The sequence below is a fragment of the Emys orbicularis genome, chromosome 3, assembly GCF_028017835.1.
Source record: "Emys orbicularis isolate rEmyOrb1 chromosome 3, rEmyOrb1.hap1, whole genome shotgun sequence".
Lineage (NCBI taxonomy): Eukaryota > Metazoa > Chordata > Testudines > Emydidae > Emys > Emys orbicularis.
In genome coordinates this window covers 165,930,093-165,954,668 of record NC_088685.1, presented here as the reverse complement: position 1 = coordinate 165,954,668, position 24,576 = coordinate 165,930,093, and the positions used below count along the sequence as shown (strand labels likewise).

General features: G+C 39.4%; 2 protein-coding genes across 3 annotated transcripts in view; one reads left to right on the top strand and one right to left on the bottom strand.

The window, feature by feature from the left end:
• Positions 1-380, top strand: part of IARS2 (isoleucyl-tRNA synthetase 2, mitochondrial) — a 57,841-nt gene extending 57,461 nt beyond the window's left edge. The window contains exon 23 of the mRNA XM_065401074.1: positions 5-380. Coding sequence (XP_065257146.1) covers positions 5-147 — 143 coding nt within the window. The 3' untranslated portion in view covers positions 148-380. The remainder of the gene's footprint in view (positions 1-4) is intronic.
• Positions 381-3,025: 2,645 nt separating this feature from the next.
• Positions 3,026-24,576, bottom strand: part of RAB3GAP2 (RAB3 GTPase activating non-catalytic protein subunit 2) — a 78,824-nt gene continuing 57,273 nt past the window's right edge. For both annotated transcript variants that reach the window (XM_065401104.1, XM_065401105.1), the window contains 14 exons: positions 24,148-24,253; positions 22,231-22,391; positions 19,999-20,215; positions 19,452-19,625; positions 19,229-19,335; positions 15,748-15,814; positions 14,584-14,654; positions 10,789-10,824; positions 10,003-10,077; positions 9,466-9,684; positions 7,276-7,365; positions 6,954-7,172; positions 4,378-4,536; positions 3,026-3,194 (listed from right to left, as the gene is read on the bottom strand). In XM_065401104.1, coding sequence (XP_065257176.1) covers positions 3,048-3,194; positions 4,378-4,536; positions 6,954-7,172; positions 7,276-7,365; positions 9,466-9,684; positions 10,003-10,077; positions 10,789-10,824; positions 14,584-14,654; positions 15,748-15,814; positions 19,229-19,335; positions 19,452-19,625; positions 19,999-20,215; positions 22,231-22,391; positions 24,148-24,253 — 1,848 coding nt within the window. In that variant the 3' untranslated portion in view covers positions 3,026-3,047. The remainder of the gene's footprint in view (positions 3,195-4,377; positions 4,537-6,953; positions 7,173-7,275; positions 7,366-9,465; positions 9,685-10,002; positions 10,078-10,788; positions 10,825-14,583; positions 14,655-15,747; positions 15,815-19,228; positions 19,336-19,451; positions 19,626-19,998; positions 20,216-22,230; positions 22,392-24,147; positions 24,254-24,576) is intronic.

The window sequence follows — 24,576 nt, the reverse complement described above, 5'->3', positions numbered from 1 at the left end:
ACAGGTGGTGATATTCGTGAAGAGTCAACATATAAAGTTATAGTCCTACCAGCTGCTAAAGCAAAATGCCTTCGTTGTAGGAAGTACACTGCTGATTCTCTACTCTCACTATGTCCACGCTGCACCGAAGTCATGGCTGGAAAATGAAGTGAGCTGGACAATTATGTAGTTATTTCCACTTGGACTATAAAATATAAAAGACGGTAAACTCAATGTTTCATTAACCAAATGGAACCTCTGAGCTACAAAGTAACTGCAAGAGTTAAAGAAAACTCAGTATATGCTGAAGAAAGCTGTAGCAGTTCACGCCTTAATCTAAGCAGAACTACAGTAGTGGAAAAAACTTAAAATGCTTATGTTTATATCAACTTTACGCCTAATAAAAGCTGTTCTTCGAACACAGACTAGTACTACAAGTGTGTGTCAAAATTTAACATGGTCTAAAGTAAGTAGAGTCCTTTCTCTGAAACCAGCAGTAACTTATCTTGATGGCTATTGTAAAAGAGAAGATCAACTACTGAAATGGCAGGCTATTGCCTAGCACTGTATTATGTTAGTAGCTGCAGATAGTGAAGTCTAAATTACTTTATTCATAGTGGTGTAAACTGACTTTGTGAAGTTGCGTAGTTCAGCTAAACCTTCTGTACGCTGGAGTAACGGGTAAGGAAAAAATATTTAACTATACATCATAGTTCAGGTCTGCATGCCCATGGAAGGCAAAAACTAGAATCAAATCCCAAGTTTATTTGATTTACACAACTCCACAGCAAGTGACACAGAAAATAGCAGTATATACATAATCTTATTACTTACAGTACATTACACGTTTGATGTAAAGTGTTTCACAGAACACCTTAGGCCTTGATTCTCAATTACACTAAGGCCTGGTCCACATTAAGCCCCCAGTTCGAACTAAGATACGCAACTTCAGCTACGTGAATAACATAGCTGAAGTCGAAGTATCTTAGTTTGAACTTAAAAGTACTTACCGCGGGTCCACACGCGGCAGGCAGGCTCCCCCGTCGACTCCACCTACTCCTCTCGCAGAGCAGGATTACCGGCGTCGACGGCGAGCACTTCCGGGATCGATTTATCGCGTCTAGACATGGCATCATATAATAAGGCCTACAGTAGCCTCAGAGGAAACTGCCCTACAGTCTTACCCTAGAACATCTCAGACAGCCACGTGTCTCTTACCAGTATTTAACTTGTCAATATACTGAATCAGTCTATAAAGTTGGCAGGTACTGGCCATTATTTGCTTTCACTAGCACAATACCCTTCATAGTAACCATAATGTCATACAACAGCAATAGGCGTAAATGAATTATAGCTATATTCTTTAAAATGCAAAACAGAATGCCATGTTTTTCAAAAAGCCTCCATATTGCTAGAAGTGAAGTAGCATTGCAAACTGATTTCTGTACATTAAGAGCCAAGAATACTGAATAAGTAAACTTCACCAGACTGTCAATTTAAAAGTGTTTATTTCAAGTGAACCCTTCTTGTAGCTTGTCATTCTACAGGGGAGTGGCAGTCCCCACCTCCAAGAACTGTTCTTGTTCCTGTTTTAATAGTAGTTCCCTGATGACAACAGCAGCACACCTCAGAGAAGGTAATCACTACTGAGTAGGTTACTTCTAGTATTGGTGAATCCTATGTCCTATTGTTATCACCAAATTCCTTTATCTAATAAGGTAGATTTATGATTCTGTGTATAGTTAACAATTGCAGACAGGTGCAAGTTACAGGAGTCAGCTAGCTGTTTCCATTATAACTGATACGAGCTCAAGCCAGGACTTGGTGAGAATCATTCTTCCAGTCCTGATGTTCACAGAAAACATGTATATCAGAGTACAACAGGGATACTCAGCTGCTGTAAGATAAGAATGGTGGTCTGCTTCTGATGGCTTGAAAAATACCACCCAAAACTTAAGGATTCTGGCTTCATAATACAGATACCCTGTGGCACTGTACTACGAAGAACATACAAGGTTTTGTAAAACGCAGGTATTCTGTGTTACAGATCTTCAGCACAGTGGGCAATAATGCACACTACAAGGGTATGATTTCTAAAGCATGTTAACATCTTATACTTTAATTGGTCTGTATGCTGTTTTAATGTATAACACATTAGTGCACTTTAGAAATCACACCCCAGAGGGTGTATTATCCCATGGTGTAGTTCTACTCTTACCAGAAAGAGAGTGTTCTAAATAACTCATTTAAGGAAGTGCAGTATTAAGACCAGGGGCTTGATCCTGGAGTCCTAACTTCACCAGGATTTCCATAACAGCCGCACTAGGAAACTTACGCTCCAATCTTGTTTGGGTGAGGCCTTATTTGTAAAGTGATGTTTGTTTCTACGTTGATGGTCTTAAGAGTATTCTTCCCCAATACTTGAACTTTGATGGGTGCGTTCCTCTTTCTAATTTTATCCCCATTGAGGATGCAAGGTGTTTTGTACTGCTGTTGCAGGAAGTGAGCCCCTCCATCAACTCTGGCTCCTCTGAAGATTAACTACTAGGGGCCCTTCAGAATAGAACTCTTTTATGGAAATAAAACACGACCATTTTTATTTCAGAAAAACATGACAGCCTAACATTTTTCCTTACACGATACAGATTTATGCAATTGACTGTTGTCCAATAACCAAGCATATATGGAAAATACATTTAACGTTTTTTCAGAGTATGAAATATAGAATCTCACATGTTAGGGTAAGAATATAATTTGTAAATAAGTGGAATAAAACTGCTGTTAAATGTAACAATCTATCTAAGCTAGAGCACAAGTGCTTGAGTTAGAAATAAATAGTAGAGCACTTGAGTTATTGACAAATGTACAAAGATTACTAGCTCCTAGTATATTATGCACAATAGGGTGGAACTTAGATGGACTCCATTGTAAAAGCATTTGCTTTTTAAATTAAGTTTATTTTACAAAAGCCACATGAATGTTTCCCTTTACAAAGGTCAGCCTCAGTGTGTAAAATCATGCACTACCTCATCTTACAGCAGAAGTGTTTAAAACTAGTACGTAAATTGTCATGAAGAGATTGCTTCTACAGCCTCGATCAGATTCAAGGCAAGGCTATATTGCCCGTGGTTTTCCGGTAAGTGCTCTATTACTTTGTTTACTAATTTCGCTGTTGTTGCAATTGGCACTTCGACATTTTGAAGATCGTGTGGGTCCTGCAAAAGGATTTTTTAAAAGTGTTAAGAAGAAAAGGCCACAATGAAGTTTGCTTGTAATTGTAAATGGGTGCCTGAACTCATCTCTAGATCATAGCAGAGTTAAGTAAGCAGTGGGGGATTTAAGCCCAGTACAGTGAAGCCTAAATATGATGTATCCAGTACTAGTTTGAAGTCAACACAGCTATTCTTGTATCATCCCCCCCTTTGAACTCTACATTCAGGGAAACAGAGGACTTCAGAGAACTCCTTTGCTACGGTCAGATTCCTTTGATCTGAATCAAAAGTTGAAAAGTTCTGTACAGGATCCTGACTTCCACTAGGATAAACGCTACCCACAGTACAGTCTTTAAACTTACAGAAACTCATACAGGGAACACTATTCAGGAGGACATGAGTCTTCTATACAACATAATGCTGCAGTTTATATGAATGCTTCTTCGATCACACTCTGGCACCACTCAAGAGAACCATGCCACTCACTAGTGCACAGCAGAAAACTAAATTTATTTCCTCTGAAAGAAGCTTCATTCTACAACTTCTTGAATTGTTTCACAGATTTAGCACAATTAGTCTTTCCCCCAGGCTAAAGGAAGATCAGCTACAAGCAGTTGAGCATACTGCCAATAATTACACAGTAAAGCAGTCCCATGGTTTAAAACATGAGTAATAATATGATAGTTTCACACGGGAGGTGGGGACACAGCCATTAAAGTGAAGATAAATTATTTAAACTTTTGGAAATGGACATTTTTGGACTCCTACACATCTTGTCCTCAAGAGCAGCAAATATGCAATTGTTTACATGCACCTGAACAATTTACTCCCCTTCAAGTGCTGGTAAAAGGATTCCCAATAAAATCTAGCAGTGAAAAGAGGCATTTCTGCAGTACATTCACATTTTAAACCAATCAAGATATTCGCTCTATCCTCTGAATTGACTGCAACCTCTAACACTGAAATTGTGTGGCTTTTTAGAAAATGTATAATGGAGCAGAGATGACCAGAGAGTTGATCATGCTGGGCTGTCTTGTTCTTATTAACCAGAACTGAAGTTAGGTAGGCTTAGACTCATACTTTACACTAGAGCATTACTAAAAATGTTAATTTTTAAAAGTAATAAAAGTCTTTGGTCAAAAGGAAGCTTTCTGTAAATTTATTTTCTCATTTAGGCTGAACCTACCATAGCTTTAAGCCAGGTACATAGTGTTGGAGGAAGTCTGGCCAGCAGCTCCATGCCTTCTTTCGTCTGTGTGTGTAGTAAAGCATAGGCCAGTCTCTGTCCTGTCAGCACAAGTAGCTGTGATGCAAGCACTTCTTTGTCATGCACTTGAAGAATGGCCTGAGAATAGGAATATACCAACAAAACTCATAGTAAAAATGTGCAAGATTACAGATGACCCATGTAGAAACTACTTTATCTTGCTTCAGCCCTAACCTTCAATTAATACAAGGACAAATGACCCAACAAATGAAGGAATTTGAAACGGATTTATCAGCCAATGGTATGGACTCTTGTTAGTGACTTTTACTGAAAATTGTGGAACAAATCCACAGTTTTGGCCCAAGTCCTACACTGTAGAATGGAACTCTTATAATGGCTACATGGCAGTGAGTCTTAAGGCTCAAGCTCAGACCTTAAGATTCTTGAAACGTGAGTTCACATCCCCTCTGTTTGAAAAACGGTCTCCTGCTATGATAGACTAAGAAAACTGAAAGCCTTTTTACTGTCTCAAGCCTGCACAGTGCCCTAAAGTCATCTGATTAGAACTATAGTGATTTATACACAGGCATATTACTACAGACACTTGAATTTTGCTTATTTTTCAAGCTCTCTAAAATCATTTACTTTTTTAGTGTCACCTCTTTGCAGATTTGTTACTTCCCTCTAATGAAGGCAGAAACTAAGCACCATGCAGTTTGACAATTCCAGATATTGATAGTTCAAGGCTGCATTTTTGTTTTAAGATGCACCGACTATTTAAGAAGCATCAAATAGAAGTTCCAATATCTCTCACAATATTGGAACCGCAAAAGAACTCCATTCCGAACACAGCACAAAGATTTCATGAACATGCAGAGTAATGAATTTTCAAACTCTTCTTCTGTGACAAGTTTCAGAGTGGTAGCCGTGTTAGTCTGTATCAGCAAAAACGAGGAGTCCTTGTGGCACTAACTAGAAACTAACAAATTTATTTGGGCAGAAGCTTTTGTGGGCTAAAACCCACTTCATCAGATGCATGGAGTGGAAAATACAGGAGCAGGTATAAATACATGAAAAGATGGGAGTTGCCTTACCAAGTGTGAGGTCAGTCTAATGAGACAATTCAATTAACAGTAGGATACCAAGGGTGGAAAAATAACTTTTGTAGTGGTAATGAGTGGCCCGTTGACAAGAAGGTGTGAGTAACAGTAGGGGGAAATTACTTGGGAGACAGGCCAGTCCTCGCTTACAGACAGCCCCCCAACCTGAAGCAAATACTCACCAACAACTACACACCACACAACAAAAACACTAACCCAGGAACCAAACCCCGGTGCCAACTCTGTCCACATATCTATTCAACGGACACCATCATAGCACCTAACCACATCGGCAACACCATCAGGGGCTCGTTCACCTGCACATCTACCAATGTGATATATGCCATCATGTGCCAGCAATGCCCCTCTGCCATGTACATTGGCCAAACCGGACACTCTCTACGCAAAAGAATAAATGGACACAAATCTGACATCAGGAATTATAACATTCAAAAACCAGTAGGAGAACACTTCAATCTCCCTGGTCACTCAATAACAGACCTCAAAGTGGCAATTCTTCAACAAAAAACCCCTTCAAAAACAGACTCCAACCAGAAACTGCAGAACTGGAATTAATTTGCAAACTGGACACCATCAAATTAGGCCTGAATAAAGACTGGGAGTGGTTGGGTCATTACAAAACCTAAGCTTAATTTCCCCCTTCTGTTACTCACACCTTCTTGTCAACTGTTTGAAATGGGCCACTCTCATTACCACTACAAAAGTTATTTTTCCTCTCTTGGTATCCTACTGTTAATTGAATTGTCTCCTTAGACTGACCTCACACTTGGTAAGGCAACTCCCATCTTTTCATGTATTTAGACCTGCTCCTGTATTTTCCACTCCATGCCTCTGATGAAGAGGGTTCTAACCCACAAAAGCTTATGCCCCAATAAATTTGTTAGTCTTGAAGGTGCCACAAGGACTCCTTGTTGTTTCTTCTGTGACAACTCGTTTAAGTAAGTTTGACACTTAAGTTAAGTGCTAGATTTTGGGTTAAGGATCTGCTCAAACTGCAAGTGGAGTACTTTGAATCCCCACATTGTTTCTTAACTGTACTGACAAATAAAAATGAATTCTTATCCCAGACCTCAGTGCTTAGCACAACTGGCAATGACTGTTATTGCTTAGTTTAGTTTTGTTCTGCACTAATGGTAGAATCCCATCAGCGAAAGGTGTGAATTCTTCCCCCCACTCCTCCCAAATAATTTGTCCTATATTTTCCTTGTTTGCAAAAAAATTAACATGGCTGTCCCAGATAACTGTGTGCACCAGAATCAAGTGTTAGAATGTGGTATGTTCTCTGTTGCTGGGGGAGCACAAGCCAAGTCAAAATTGTTTGTAAAATAAAGGTGAATACGAATCAGAACTGTCCAGTTACAGAGCTGAGTAACTTAGCTGTGCCTCATGATTCTGGCTATACTCAAGCTGCCAAAGGCACTTTTTAATCATTACCTCTTCTCCGAGATGATCCATGCCGTAATTATACAGTTCACACACATAATGCCTTCTAATCACATCCTCACTGAGCTGAAGGTGCTGTGCCAAATCCAGAGCCAAAGCTGGCCAGTCCTTGTCTTTTTCAGCAGGAAGTGGTGCCTCTTCTGGGAGCCCTCTGGCCTTTTGTGCGGAGCACTGGCCTTGTACCACTGCACTCACAGCTTTCATTAAGAACTTGGAAGCAAACACCAAAATGAGTTAGCAGCAGTTTAATTTTACCTGAAACTCCTTTAAAGGTCTATATTTCCTTGTGGCAGTGTAAAGGATTTAAACTCACTTGTTGGCGTATGGATAACACGTTTGGATCCATATCCCCACTGGGCAGCAACTGAATTGAAGTCAGGTCTTTGAAAAATGCATTTTTGCCCTAAATTGAGAACAGGAAAAAACCATATTCCTTTGAGTGAGGCAGGCAGAGAAAAATAGATCCATTTTGATCAAGCACTTGAAGGGATAATACTTTTCCCCCATTTAAATGCTATTGCATCTTAGTTTCCAATCCCGAAGAGAAATGCAGTATTTTAAATTACTGAAAGGCTATGAAACACATTTGTTTAAGCAATCATATGTTTTACTAATATTTCTAGGTTTTTTTAATTACTTCACCTGGCATTCAAGCTTAAAAGTTAGGCTACAAATTTCAATAGCAGGGGGTTCTCAATCTGCTATAGTTATCTAACCAAATGGAGCGATCATTACATAAGGAAATAAATCATCTTTTTTTTAAGCCACTAGCATTGGTTTCAGACCCTGAGGGTTATCATTCTAGACTGACATGCCAACTATGACATTTAGTGTGAAATACATCCGACCATGGGGTCTTTTAAGAAAGTAAAGTATTTGAGGGTTTTTTTGTTTTAAGTTTCAAGGCTCACTGAATGGCCCTTGAATTGTGCACACAGTAAAAAAAGAGGTGACAGTAACCATTGTCCTGCTGTCATACTGGATTTGACAAGAAAAGGCAGAGTCTTGCCAAAGGAAGTAAATGCATCCATGTACATGGAATAATATTCTATTGAAGGTGGCCTTGCTTCATCACATGGAATTGACCGAGCTGTCCTGCTCCATGTTAGACATGGAAGCTGGTGCAAAAAGGCAGGTGTCAAACACTAAAATACTGGCAGTTAAGGTGTGCACCTCAATTACAAGACCCCTCAAAACAACTCCGTGCACCAACAAGAAGAAATACATAAAGGAATTGCAGGGTAGCCATGTAATCCAATCCTACTTAATTCCAAGTGCTGCAATTTAGTTCTAGATAAAGACTTGCCTTGTTAGAAATCAGATGATGAAGTGGCCTTTGAAACATTTATATACTATTAAGTCCACAGTCAATCAGCCAAGATTCCCTAGAGATCTTTCATGAAGAAGTTCTCCCATGCAGCTTGCAGAACATGGGGGAATTTTGAGTGACTGAGGCAAAGATGAAAAGTAAGGCAAGGGAGGATGACAACCATATACAAAAGGCAAGGAAGCACAATTTTTTATTCCTCTTTCTGGGAAAGTGGTTTGATTTGCAGAGTTAGGGACATTTTTGGTAGAGGGAAAAGGGTGCTTTATGCAACACACCCAAAAAACAGGTAACCTCTTTCACTGGCAGACAATGGTACTTAAGCATGCATGCAAGTGCTTTGCTAAATAGCTACAGAGTGCTGAATGGGGACTACATTTAGACAAGAATCAATAGCAAAATACAAAAAAAAAGAAGTACTTTGTATTTATAAAAATATCTCAATACATCTTTAAGGAGACATCTGTAGTATGACAGTTCTGCATAGAACCAATTTTTTTTTCAGGTAGGATTGGTTTACAATAGTCTACATCAGCACTTTATTTCTAAAATTCACTGTGTGTGCGCACCTCAGCTGCGAGGAAAGCAGCTCAATACGTAACATTTTCTTTACATCTGTTTTAGGACTCAGGAGCAACAACAGATTCCATTTTAATTATAGCAACTATTTATTTTAATCAGTCTGTTCTTGCTCTCACGGCTACTAGCTATTTGTTCTTTCCGAGAAAGAAGTGTGGCATAAAGCATCAGGAATAACTGATACAGAGAGTGACAGATTACGATAATGAAATAGAAGATTTATTATTTGTAATTTCTCTGATCTTACAGCTCTCAAACTAACAAACGTGTGACCTAATCAGATTGCATCCTGTGTTCTCACCATGCAATAACAGTCATTAGATGGACTAAAATAAGGAGCTGATTTTGACACCTCTAAACCACTCTCAAGACATCCTATTCAGAAGAAAAGTTACCATGTGTGTGGACTGCTGTTCCGGTGACAATCCTTAGCTGAACAGAGTGCACCAATTATCTTTGACATGACATCAATCTACATACTGTGTTTAAAGAACTAGTTACAAATAACTGATAAAACATGCATGCTTGTTAACTAGCAGCAGCAAGGACAGCATTATATTATAAAACATGTACTCATAACACCTTTAAAAGACATACCTTACTGTCAAATAGTGAGAGAGGTTTCACACTCTTCAGAGAAAACCTCATGATTCCGTATAATATAGTGCACAATACCGACTGGTGTTCGACAAGTGGGTAGTGGATGTGTTTCTGCTCCAGGGCTAGCTCTACTATTGAGATTGGTCCTTCAGCTGACACCCAGGCATCTTCTGTGTCCAATACTGGAGCTTGCATTTCATCACTACTAACATCAGCCTAGTACAGCAATGCAGAGCAATCAGCATTCAAAAAAAGTATTACTTTAAGATACTGTTCAGAAAGATTATGAGAATCTCTATTAAAAACAAACAGGAGTTATATTACAAGCCACAATTTCTCCTGCAAAAGTATTTTAAAAAAATAATAGAAATGTTCCATGTTCACTAGAAAATAATTTACAGACTTTGGTTAAATGAAGTCATTAAAGTAATTGTAGCTATATTATTCATGTTGCCTTCAATTTTCATGGCGAAAACTTACTACTAAAACCATGCATGTTCTTACGTATTTTCTAATCAAAAAAATATTTTTTACCTCCATTAAGGTTTGAAGAAGATCTGAACATGAGCCAAGAAAAGATGTCATTGCAGTATCACCCATACCTACATCCTATTAAATAAAGATAGAGTAAATTTCTGCAACGTGATTTCGCTTGGATGCGTTTTAAAACATTTTAGTTGCAACAGACAGAAAGAAGGGTCTTTATCAGCACTGTTTACATTTCTGGGAGGGCAGGCTTTGCTAGAGAATATACAAAAAGCACTAGTGCTAATTTCAGTTCCTTTATCTCATTATGTTAAGGCCAAATAGTTGTAACAAAAGATTTGGATATAACAGACAAAAGTAGAATTTGAGAATTTCAATAAAGCTTTACAACATCTGGAAAAAGTCTTGACTATAAAAGTTGCTTATTCTATCCACTTAATACACTGTTCTATTAAGTAACTATATTCTGCAAAGAATTTTATCAGAAACAAACAAACAACGCACTATCCCCGGAACATGGTTTCAATTAACTCTTCCAGGAGTTGATAAAATTATGTGGACAAAATGTTAGTCAGGTAAGCTTCAGTCTTAAGTTCACTTTCTGTACCATTTTTACTAGATTTGTCTACACCTTTCAACTTTGATTTGTCAAACTGGAAATTTAAGACTGGCTAAAATTCATCAATATTTTTTATTTTAATCTTTCCCACCCAGATCTCCTTATGCGTTGTCACGTTAAAAACATGAAAAACAGATGTAATGACCATTGAAACAAAATGTAATCAAATATTTCTAAATTCCTTGTCATCTTTAGATAAATAAAGCATTACTTGCCCTTCTGCATAATCTGTCCTTCGGAGCTTTTCCAACCTATTATAGAACAAATTTTCAGCATAAGTCTGACACATGAGCAATCTATTTGTTAAAGTATTAACTTAGTATTAGTAACTTATTTTCCTTATACAATAGAAAAAAATTTCTACAAAGGTAGATACAATATACTGGCTATCTTAATTAAAAGAACTGGGATTGGATACAGGCTATAGTACGAAATAATAGCTGAGAAGCAGTTTCTATGTTGAATATTTTCAATGGGCAAAGCTTTTGGCAAAAACATTCCTTACAGGCTCAAGTTTTCCACACTGTCTCTCATCTGTATGATTTATTTATCTGCCATCTGAAAAATCAGACTGTACATGCAACAGTCATTTTCAAGATGTTTAAACATTCTATAAAGTCTTCCTTATGAAATAAAAAATAGTTGCAGAATGATTTTAACATTCCTAATCTAAGAAGCCCGTTATTTATGTTCATCTGAATAGCACGTATATGTACTTTTCTATAGAGCTTAGAAACATTTACCCATGGTGAACACTATTCAAAAATCTTGTGGCATGATAACAACCCTTCCTAACTTTCCATCTTTGCCAGTGTTATTTATTTGGGTTGGTTTCACTACTAATGTAGGAGTAATTTTATAACTAGTATTTCAAAACATTAAATGATGATTGAATTATGTAAGTCGGTGACTTTGAAGACTGGAAGCTGATGAGATACAAGGTTAAAAGAAGACAAGACCATCTGTCCCAGCTAAAGGCTTGACTCTCAGAATAACATGTTAAATAGGCTACCTTCAGCTAGGAGAAAATCTATGTTATTGCAAGATAGAGCTACCCTCTTGGGATCCAATTCAGGTTTCAACTGTTTGAACTGATTTTTCACAAGATGCATCTTTAAATGTGGGTAATCTTCATTTGACTTTTTACTGAATATTCACAAAGTTATCACATACAAGAATGCTAAATATAGGTAAGGAAATTCTTAGAGCAATCCTTCATAAATCTCTGAAGCACTGCAACTACTTCACTGGCTTTTGAATCATTTGAATATTGAGGCAGAGAAAAAATAAAACTCTTAGCAGCTAATGGCAAACTCTGGCTCTCAATCTCTTCAATTTGCACTGAAATTGTGTTTCAAGGTTGACAATCAGTTTCCTGTTACATGTGGAGCATGTTCAGTTATGGAAAAAATGTGAAATGTTAAGTTGAAATTTCTCTGTTCTTCATCATTTCTAGCTGGTTCAATCACACTGGGCCTGATTCTGACCTAGTTTATATCAGGGAGAGCGAAGGAAAAATTCCACTGAAACAAATGGAGTTATGTTGGTGTAAAACTGATGTGAGAGAACTAAAAGGCACATAAAACCTGAACCAAAGCCTACTGACAGCAACTCAGGGTATGTCTACACTACCCGCTGGATCAGCGGGCAGCGATCGAGCCAGTGGGGATCAATTTATCGTGTCTAGTCTAGACGCAATAAATCGATCCCTGAGCCCTCTCCTGTCCACTCCTGTACTCCAGCGCCACAAGAGGCGCAAGCAGAGTCGACGGGGGAGCGGCAGCAGTCGACTCAGCGCGGTGAAGACACCACGGTAAGTCGATCTAAGTACGTCGACTTCAGCTACGTTATTCACATAGCTGAAGTTGCGTAACTTAGATCGATCCCCCCTCCAGTGTAGACGAGGGCTCAGAGACTCCCAAAGACCTCAGTAGTGCAGGATTGGGGCAATAGTATCAAGAATGAAATCAGAATGAAGATGAAATACATGACAAATATGAAAAAGAAGCAAGGAAAAATGGACACTGCAGAATAGCAATTGAGATAGGGAAGCCGCAATAAGAAAATTATACAGTGTAAATCATCACACACTTTCCTGTCTGTCTGAATTCTGAGCAAGAGTCAGATCTCTATTGCCTGTTTGGGAAAGTTACGATCGTGCTGCTAAGCTCCAATTTCCACAGCTCAATGAACCTTTGGCAGATGATGAAAAACACATGTAGATGGAAGTTACTCTTCCCATGGTATACAGATCTCACTGATCCAAACTCTGTTGTGATTAGGGTACCACAGCACAGTCTAATCAACAGCTGAAGGAAGATATATGGCCCCAGAATTCATATAGCAACTTGAATTAAGAGCATCCACCATGCTATACCCAAAGTCTGTAAGTTGGAGGACTTTTCATAGTCACTTTGGGAATTGAATAACTGCTAATATATCAAACACTATTTGGGGCAGTTTATATTTTGAGAGCTGTGGGAAGGCTGGATAAGTTATTACAGATATTTATCCTTTTGTTGGTATATTGTAATATGTATACAAGCTTCTAAAGAGCCCTGAACTGGAGCTTTCAAACACATTTAAATACATAAAGTAAAGGTAGCTCACTTTTAACAGATATTGCACATGAATATGTTCAAAGTGTTAGGTAAGAAAGTATGTTAAAAGACTGAATAAATAAGGCAGAAAATCTTTACCCGTACTTATTTAGATGTTAATGCACCAAGGTACTACAGAAGCAGGGGGCTGTAAAAATACAAGCAGTACCATTAGGTAAAGAACTTTTGCTTAAGAGATGGGACTAACTGAATTCTTCTGCAGCCATGAGTCTAGTTGCAGAAGGGTACATGGGAAATGAATAAATGATACAAAAAAAGATAAGCCACAGAAAGGAGAATAGGAAAAAATGAAAAGGAAAAAAAGAAAGAAGAGGGGACAGAAGTGATGATACCCCAGCATCTCTAACGTCATCACAGCATATTACTTTGGTACTCTCCTCTTTTGCCCTAAAAACTGTATTACCAATATCTGGACTTCTCTGTACTAGCATGCTTGTGATCAATTAGCTCCCCTGTACAACTTGCAAATTGATACACTTGAGATAAATTCCTTCAGTTTAAATAGACCCATTATTTGATAGCAGCACTTAAACACAATTTGGAATCACCCCCTTTCCTCCCTAAGTAAGCCAGTTAATTCAGTACTAAATGTCTGAAAGCTCATTAACGGACATATTTAGGACAGACATAGCCTGGCAGAACTGATGGCAAACAGGTCCTATAATACAAGACTGATTCAGCAAGCCAGGGGAGTTGAAAGTGTTCAGCACCATCCAGGATATGTTTTTGCATCTTTAATACCCCAAAGCCTAGAAGGAATATGGCACTCAAGCCAAAAAGCAACTTGTGTGATCTTAATAAAGGTTTCATGGTAAAAACCATCAAGTGCAGGTACAGAAATGCATAGAAAAAAAAATGTAGTTCTTGGGTTATCTATTAAGCTAATTTATTAGTTACCAGGTTGATAAAATGTATAGAATAGATAATACAGGAATGGAAAGCTCACATTCCTTAAAAATCTTTACCAATGATTTTATTTTAAGACTTACATTTTATTGCAAAGGAGAACTTTTTGGAATTCACCAGTTCAGAATAGTTTTATGCTAGTGTCAAGTGAGAAAAAAATTAAGTGTACACTCATTATTGGCGTGTGAAAATATCTGCCAACTTCAGCTGCTTATTAAAACTTACAATAAGATCATTCCAATAGAACAAACAAATGTGATATTTTTTAAAAATAAGCATTTCCCAATATATGCTTTTCAAAAACAAGTATTACCCAATTAATATAATGAAACCACCCAAGCAGCATAGTTTACCTCTACAATCAAAGATGCGCCAAAAACAAAAAGCAACGTTTTAAATATTTGATAGCTTAATTTCTCTGTAAATAAAAAATTAATCAGTAAGAACTGAACTTAAAACTACCAGCCACAATAGCATGTTTACCTTGTCCATTAGGTACGTAGCAGCAGAGAGCCTTTTTACTATAAATGTATTCCACATCATTAGAGCAATACCTAAAAACAATTACAGAAATATAAACTTCATCTGAATGGAGCATTAAAACAGATTTAATGTAAACCCATACAATGAAAGTTATTGCAGAAGAGGAGAGAGGACTGTTTTAAAAATTAATGGTACAATAGAACAGAGATGAAACAGTACTTTGAGACATAGATTAATCTGTCTCCAACAAAAGGATAAGTCAGACTTTACTATATAGTCACACAGTGGTCTCATGGGATTTGCATTCCCTTAAGATCGCATCTGGCGCCAAAGCACAAATAGTTCAAAACCCAGAACTACATGGGCCCAGTGTTCCTTTAGTAGTGGGGAATCAGGAGAGAAGGAGATTGCAGAGGGAGGCAGACGTCAAGTCAGCTGAATTATAAAGCAACAAGGACAAAATCCCAGTTTCAATTTCAGAAGAACAGGACTGCTTTGGTGCCCAGAAAGATTCATTACATCTATGGCTAATCCATTAAGAATATCATATTGTGTACCGTGATTAAAGGAACTGTTAGACATGCAGCAAGTCTGGGGCTGAACACAGAGTATAATAGGTTATCACTAGTGCTTTAGTCATATACTGTATTGTGCTTGAAAGCAGTGAAGTGGCCTAGAACAGGACTATTGTCTATGATGCACAGTGTAAACAGGCAATATTGAAGGACAGGCCCTGAGTGATGAATGGAGTTGGACTAGGACTAACCCCCATAACGATTAAAAAAGTTAGCCCAGTTTTACAGAAATGTGTTTGATTATGCTTCAAACTAAACTAGTTTTCAACAATTTAGCAAAAGCATGTGTGGATGTGACCAAATCATGTTATAACAAGGAAGGACTTGTGGGTTTTTTGGTTTTTTTTTTAAAAACATGGTTTAGCCCTATCTACACACCTCAATCTTTGTGAAAGAAAAGGAGTGCAACTAGTTAGAAGAGGAAAACTGGGGGAGCTTGAATGTCAGCATCAGAGTCCCCGATTTCGGCAGAGGTGCTTGGCCAGCACAACAAACTGTACAGGTTTAAATGAATCTCTATGCACTCTAATTCATTTTGCTCTCCTGAAATTTTATCAAGGATGTTCTTTAACAATAGTTTTGTACTTACCATGCTGTATGTGGGCATTAACAATGCATCTGAGGTGATCTATAGATCTAATGAGAAAACGTGCTTCCTTATATAAAGGGGGAAGAAGAATAAAAAAACCAAACACATTATTCAATTATTCAATGGCAGTTTCAAAAACAAATTGTGAATTCTTAAAAAGATGTTAATGCAGATGGTTTTCAAGGAACTCATTTTCCAGTTAAAGAACATTTTAGGATTTCTTTTATTACAAGACTTGTTATATTAATTTCATCTCTTACCATCAAGCAAATGCACATACATATCAATGCCACCTAAGCGAGTCATCACTGAACACTGCGATTCTAATGTAATTTTCCAGAGTTTGTTTTAGTTTATATGCTGCTGACACATTTCTTGCAGAAAAATACCTCTCTTGACTGCTGATGGTTTATCTTGCAAATACAATTTTATTTTTGTTTTAAAAAACGAAACCATTGTTTACCAAAAGTAAGTCTGTTTTAGAGTCCATCTTTAAAAAATCCAGAATAAGATGAACCTTTACTATGCAGTGAGGTGCCCAATAGCACAGATTTACTGAGTCTGGGAGATGCTGACCTCAGTTACAAACTCGATGTTCAGCACCCTCCCAGCATCAGAATTTAAGGGAGCAGTTACAAGTAGGGCTGTCAAATGATTAAAAAAATTAACCGCGATTAATCCCACTGTTAAATAAATGGTATTCTATTATTAAATATTTGTGGATGTTTTCCACATTTTCAAATATATTGCTTTCAATTACAACACAGAATACAAAGTGTACAGTGATCTCTTCGTATTTATTTTTGATTACAAATATTTGCATTGTAAAAAATAGTATTTTTCAATTCATTTAATACAAGTACTGTAGTGCAATCTCTATCATGAAAGTTGAACTTACAAATGTAGAATTATATACAAAAGTAACTGCATTCAAAAATGAAATAATGTAAAACTTTAGAGCCTACAAGTCCACTCAGAGAAAGATAGTGCAGTAAAGTAACCCTAACCAGATCAGCGTTGTGTATTTGTGAGCTATGCAATATTTCAAATCAGAAATATGAAAGCTAATTAACACCAATATTTAAAAAAGGGCTCTAGAGGTGATCCCGACAATTATAGACCGGTAAGTCTAACGTCAGTACTGGGCAAATTAGTTGAAACAATAGTAAAGAATAAAATTGTCAGACACATAGAAGAACATAAATTGTTGGGCAAAAGTCAACATGGTTTCTGTAAAGGGAAATCATATCTTACTAATCTATTGGAGTTCTTTGAAGGGGTCAGAAAACATGTGGACAAGGGCGATCCAGTGGACATAGTGTACTTAGATTTCCAGAAAGCCTTTGACAAGGTCCCTCACCAAAGGCTCTTACATAAATTAAGTTGTCATGGGATAAGAGGGAAGATCCTTTCATGGATTGAGAACTGGTTAAAAGACAGGGAACAAAGGGTAGGAATAAATGGTAAATTCTCAGAATGGAGAGGGGTAACTAGTGGTGTTCCCCAGGAGTCAGTCCTAGGACCAATCCTATTCAACTTATTCATAAATGATCTGGAGAAAGGGGTAAACAGTGAAGTGGCAAAGTTTGCAGACGATACTAAACTACTCAAGATAGTTAAGACCAAAGCAGACTGTGAAGAACTTCAAAAAGATCTCACAAAACTAAGTAATTGGACAAAAAAAAAGGCAAATGAAATTTAATGTGGATAAATGTAAAGTAATGCACGTTGGAAAAAAATAACCTCAACTATACATACAATATGACGGGGGCTAATTTAGCTACAACTAATCAGGAAAGAGATCTTGGAGTCATCGTGGATAGTTCTCTGAAGACGTCCAAGCAGTGTGCAGCGGCAGTCAAAAAAGCAAACAAGATGTTAGGAATCATTAAAAAAGGGATAGAGAATAATACGGAGAATATTTTATTGCTCTTATATAAATCCATAGTGTGCCCACATCTTGAATACTGCGTACAGATGTGGTCTCCTCATCTCAAAAAAGATATACTGGCATTAGAAAAGGTTCAGAGAAGGACAACTAAAATTATTAGGGGTTTGGAATGGGTCCCATATGAGGAGAGATTAAAGAGGCTAGGACTTTTCAGCTTGAAAAAAAGGAGACAAGGGGGGATATGATAGAGGTATATAAAATCATGAGTGGTGTGGAGAAAGTGAATAAGGAAAAGTTATTTACTTGTTCCCATAATATAAGAACTAGGGGCCACCAAATGAAATTAATGGGCAGCAGGTTTAAAACAAATAAAAGGAAGTTCTTCACACAGCGCACAGTCAACGTGTGGAACTCCTTGCCTGAGGAGGTTGTGAAGGCTAGGACTATAACAGGGTTTAAAAGAGAACTAGATAAATTCATGGAGGTTAAGTCCATTAATGGCTATTAACCAGGATAGGTAAGGAATAGTATCCCTAGCCTCTGTTTGTCAGAGGGTGGAGATGGATGGCAGGAGAGAGATCACTTGATCATTGCCTGTTAGGTTCACTCCCTCTGGGGCACCTGGCATTGGCCACTGTCGGCAGGATGCTGGGTTGGATGGACCCTTGGTCTAATCCAGTATGGCCATTCTTATGTTCTTATGAAGAACTTCCCCCTTTTCCCAATAAGACTGACATTGTCTTTCTGTCTGGCATGAACAGGCCTTCCTGTCTTGGTGGATGGTATCCTATACTCCTAGCATCTAAGACAGAGGTGGGCAAACTACAGCCAGCAGGCCGGACTCTCCTGCCCAGCCCCTGAGCTCCTGGCCCGGGAAGCTAGCCCCTGGCCCCTCCCCTGCTGTTCCCCCTTCCCCGCAGCCTCAGCTCGCCCCGCCGCAATGCTCTGGGCGGCGGGGCTGCAAGCTCCTGGGGCAGTGCCGCTGCAGAGCCCAGCCTGACCTGGTGCTCTGTGGCTGTAGAGCTGCCAGCCACTGGTGCTCCAGGCAGCGCGGTAAGAGGGCAGGGAGCGGGGGGTGGGAGGGTTGGATAGAGGGCAGGGGAATTCGGGGTGCTGGTCAGGGGGCGGGGGTGTGGATGGGGTCAGGGCGGTCAGAGGGCGGGGAACAGGGAGGTTGAATGGGGGTGGGAGTCCGGGGGGGGCAGTCAGGAAGGAGGGGGGGTTGGATGGGGTGGTGGGGGGCAGTCAGGGGCGGGGGTTCTGAGGGCGGTCAGGGGACAGTGAGCCAGGCGGGGGGGGGGGGGGGGGGCGCGGTGTGGATGGGGCAGGGGGAGCAGATAGGGGGTGGGGTCCGGGCCACGTCCCCTTCCCCTAACCAGCCCTCTATACAATTTCAAAAACCAGATGCAGCCCTCAGGCCAAAAAGTTTGCCCGCCCCGATCTAAAGACTTTCTTTTCTTCATTACTTAAATTTGTGCTCCCCATTTATCACAGTCTAATTTTGATTAATTTCCTTTAAAAAAAAAGTTTAGCTTCGATTAGTAAATTGCACACAAGTATAAGTATACCAAAAAAATTAGATTACATTACCTCCGGATCTTTATTCCATTGCACTACATATTCCCAACAACAATGTGTGTGTAGTATATCCAATTCAAGACTACAAGGAAACTGCTGATATGCTAAATGCAGCAACTCTAAAACATAATTGAAGAAATCAGAGACAACTTTTTCATCCTATTCATAATTTCTACTAATTAAAAACAATTCAGCCAACTCAGTCCCCTGAGAAGAAATTATTTTGTATTTTTACCTAGGATTGTTTCCGTGCCCATCTCTGCTCCTTGCTTCTCAAGGGAAACATTCCTGACAATTTCTACAGGTTCCTCTGTACTTTCTGTCTCTTTTTTCCGTTGTGCCAGCTTCAGTATCATGGGACTGAAGTCTTGTTTGAAAATCCATTTTGCTACACTGTCAGCAATACCTCCTAAGATGCAAAAGGAAAGTATAAGGCACAGTCAAAGTTTGCCAGCTACATTTTAGACGTAGTAAACTTGGATCTAAAACATAGATAACAAGGGAAGAGACTCATTTATTTGTTAACACAAATCATTAATTGTATAATTTTTATGTCAATTAGAAGATCTCAATCAAGTAATTGGTTAGAAGCCTACAATGCAGTCTCCAGAAAAGAAATGAAGTATGTAATTTTTACTATTTTAAAATAATTAATTTAATTAACATAACCCCAGTGGGACTACTCCCAAAATAAAGGTGCCATTCACTGGAGTAAGAGTGATAGAATCTGGCCCTGAGTTCAGTGAGAAAGTTAATCAAATCTGCTTTGCAAGAGAGTATACCTTTCCCTCCTTCAAGCAACTTCTTTACAGAGAGTCTGCCGAGTGGCTCAGCCTGCAGAGATGATACTCTGGTTGTCCTTGTTCTCACTTTACTGTGCAATAGTGTCTGAAGTATGAGACAATCTTCTAATTGTTTCAGTAGAAGTTTCCAATATTCAGTATCAAGGGAAAGTGCTTCCCAGGAATCTGTGTCAGCACCTACAACTGTTTGGGAAAACTAACAAAGGAGGTTGTTTGTGAGCTTTCTGCAGACCAGCTGTAGATGGAGAATGAACGGTTATACAAAATAAATCAATATTCAAATTCGCTCACAGGTCTTACAATTTCTTAAATACACGTATACATGTAAAAGTATCCACATAAAATGTGCAAACCTCAGTCTGTCTCTGGTCAAACATCAACCTGTAGACCAGACGCCCTCTTACACCTAAAAAACAGGAGTACTTGTGGCACCTTAGAGACTAACAAATTTATTAGAGCATAAGCTTTCGTGGGCTACAGCCCACTTCTTCGGATGCATATATGCATATGATATATGCATCCGAAGAAGTGGGCTGTAGCCCACGAAAGCTTATGCTCTAATAAATTTGTTAGTCTCTAAGGTGCCACAAGTACTCCTGTTCTTTTTGCGGATACAGACTAACACGGCTGCTACTCTGAAACCTCTTACACCTACTTTCCCTACATCATATTCATTTTGAACATGGGCTACAAAAAAAAAAAAAAAAAAAAAAATTACCACCCTTTCCTCACCAACTACTTTCCATTGATACCAATATCTTGCACATTTACCCTTCATACACAGACTTAACCTTCCACCATTTCAACTTCCCACTATATCCAAAATTCCAAAACATTTCACCTAAATACAGTTCTATCGTCTTTTCTATATAAAAACATCATGATTTTAGATTGTGATATCTTTGTGCCTTCCAAGTCTATAAGCAATGCTTTGTTTTGCATTGAAAACCTGGGAACCTGCAAATACCTTTTGCAATCAATGGTGCAAAGTTCCAATTTCTAGCTCTGTAGAGTCATGATGAGATATTGGACCCTAAAGCTGTCAGCTGTCCAGGTCTGAATATCAACTAGGCCTCAGATCAATATATTTCTTGGGAGGAAATTCCACTTTGGGGAAAAGGAAGACAACTTTTGTGGTGGTTAGATTTTTATTATTATTATTTTTAAATTGGGGCTGTTTGAAATTTAAGGGTGGATTTGAAATATTAGTCTAAATCTTGGCAAAGACGGATTAGTGAGCAGAATACGTACACGGCATTAAAAATAGGTGCACAATAAATACAATCCATCGCACCAATGGGTGAATTAGAGCAACATTAATGGGACACATTCACTTAAAAAAAAAAAAAAAAAGCTTCTGTTTAATATTTTTAGCCCACTGTTTCAATTAACAGATACAATTACTACTATAACAGATTAGAAACAAAATTATTCCCCTCTCCTCGCCCCCCAGTAGACTTCGGGGGAAATTTACAAGGCACTTAAATTCCAGCTACTCAGTCAACACAGGGCGTAAGTGATGCATAAGTCTCATGCTGGACCTCTGTGCAGGAGTGAATTTCAGCCTTTGGATATTTGACAGCAGTTTCTGTACAGTCAGTTTCACAGTTTCTCCTGTATAGTTAATTTTTTCTCTTGCTGAAAAGACCCTTCTTATAAACAACAAGAGAGCAGCATAATGCTTTTAACACTGAAAAAAATCTGAACATTATTATGGAAGGGGATTTAGATAATCAGGAAGTTTTTTTTTTAATTAGTCAATTTAAAAATATTCGCATTGTCAGAAATTGGCAGTTAGGCAGGCTGAGTATCCAAAACAACTTAAAAGTTTAGTTTTTGAAATCAAACTAGGCTTCCAGCTGGTGTCCCTCTAAGTGTCTCTTTTGATCCTGCAAAACTTCGACTTATTCAATGTCAAGAGACACCCGTCAATTCACACTGTAAAACATACTGTAGGTATCTCCAGGTAGACATTGCAAGCTATTATGGTATACAATTCATACACCTGGGCAGATTAATTTGCAAGTTCAAACACAAGTTTCCAGGCTTCTGTTCCTTTGAATCCTATCCCAGAGCATTGTGTGTTTTGTGCTGGTTTCTGAGTGTTACTGAGTGAATGGCAGGATGTTCCTCCCCTCATAAGGGCAGGAGCTTTGCATGAATCTTATACAATTATTGCTGAAGGGAGGGAGAAGTCTCAGATTTACTTACTTTTTTTTCTGCCATACTGTCAGTGATCTGTGCAGTTACGGAATGCCCAACGTGTGCAGATAATAAGGCAGCTCCATTATTTTCAGACTGAACACAAGCTGTGCGCATTTGCTGCCACCAGGGGGAAACTGACTGAGAATCCCAAGACTCATCTATCGCAACTGTAGAAACAAAGGGAGGGGAAAAAATCACCTGGCTGTGTTAAGAGATAAACTAGCAGAATAACAACCTGACTTTGGAAGCTGAATTTGCCTTTAACCGTTAAAACATAAGGTGGTTAAATACAGCATCTGTAACTGAACAAATTCACTTAATCTGTAATAGCCACCAAGTTATCTCTCTCAACTTTTCACCCACAATTTCTAGATCTCAACCAGCCTTTATAATGAAGTGCAGAGTACGAACTACTGAGATTTCATCAAGTCCTGGTTGAGGGTTTGCAAAATATGATACAAGTCACCAGGCAGAGAAGTCTGCTGTACATTTCTAATGTATCCAGTGGATAATATAACTATAAAGTGCAGTGCTGTACTAGGGTTGCCAACTTTCTAATCCCACAAAACCAAACACCCTGGCTCCGCCCCTTCCCCAAGGCTCCGCCCCCACTCACTACATTCCCCCCTCCCTCAGTGGCTCACTCTCCCTCATCCTCACTCACTTTCACTTGGCTGGGGTTGGGGTGCGGGAGGGGGTGAGGGCTCTGGCTGCATGTGCGGGCTTTGGGGATGAGGGGTTTGAGGTATAGGAGGGGGTTCCAGGCTGGGGGGTGGAGCTGAGGGGTTTGGAATGTGGGAGAGGGCTGTGGGTTGAGGCAGAGGGTTTGGTTGTAGGAGGGGGTACAGACTCTGGTCTGGGGGTGAGAGTCTGGGCAGGGGCCGGGGATGAGGGGTTTGGGGCACAGGAAGGGGCTCCAGCCTGGGGGGTGGGGCCAAGGGATTCAGAGTGTGGGAGGGGGCTGGGGGTTGAGGCAGGAGATTGGGGTGCAGGCTCTGGGGTGGGACCAGTGATGAGGTGTTTGAGGTGCAGGAGGGGGCTCTGGGTTTGGGGAGGCTCAGAGCTGGGGCAGGGGCTTAGGGTTGGGGTGCAGGCTTCCCTCGGGTGGCTCCCAGTCAGCAGCACAGCAGGGCTAAGGCAGGCTCCCTGCCTGTCCTGACACCGCGCTGCACCCCGGAAGCGGCCAGCAGGTCCGGCTCCTAGGCGGGGGAAGGGAAGGGAAGGGACAAGGCTCCGCGCACTGCTCCCACCCACAGGCACCACCACCCCAGCTCCCATTGGTTGCGGTTCCCGGCCAATAGGAGTGCGGACACCTGGCAACCCTATGCTGTACTGAAGTTGCAGAGATGTGCAGTCAGTAAATGCTCCAGACCAACGATCTCAAAATGGATGTTGTAGTAATGGGGCTGAACAAAGGCATTCTGGAAGGCTTGAATAGGAGGGGAATAATTAACAAGTATGGATAAAAACAACCACCACACACATCAGGCCGAGGATCAAGAACTTTTGAGGGGGAAGAACCCCCAAATGCACTCCACTACAGGACTGTTCTCAGAAGCCAAGGTGGTGGCTGCAGAGAGAATGGGACATGGTTTGAAAAGGGATATCATTAAAAGAAAAAGAAAAAACAAAATATTTTTTAAAAAAGGAAATCCCTCCAGAAACATCCATCACTTCAAACTGACACTGGAACCAAGGTCCTTAAATCTCAGTGGTTCCAAGCCAAAATTTCAAATCTTCCAGTCAATATAAGGGGAAAGTCTTGAATTGTAATTTTAAATAACTCTATGATTTGCTTATTATAAAATGCAATCAAGCAATATTTAGTTGGGTTTGCTTTATTTACAGAGCAGTACAGATTGTCAGAATGAATACTAGTTTTATCTGACAGTGATATTTTAAGATTATGAATGTGTATTTCACCTTTCATTTTGCTCAGAAGGGACAGCATAGTGTGAAGACAGCAGATAGACTGTGGTTCATCTAGAATATCTTTTTCCTTGGAAAGCCACACACTGAGAAGCAGAGACTGGGGGGGAAAAAGTGGAATATTTATTACATCAAAGGTTATCACTTCTTAGGGTTGAGTGAAAATGTATGATCCCCAGAACCATGTTATAATACATCAACACAAAGAGTTTATTGGTGTGCTGCAGACGATACGTCACATGACAATGCTTTTAAGTGCAACAGTACCACATTTCAGCAATCTTTCAATTACAAAAAAAAAAGATCCTCTGGGACAAACTCCTCTCATGAACTGGCAGACAGACAACTGCAGTAAAACAGCCAATCTCAACCTGGACAAAATTAGTATCAGGTTATTATACAGATTGCAAAATAAAGGCAGGG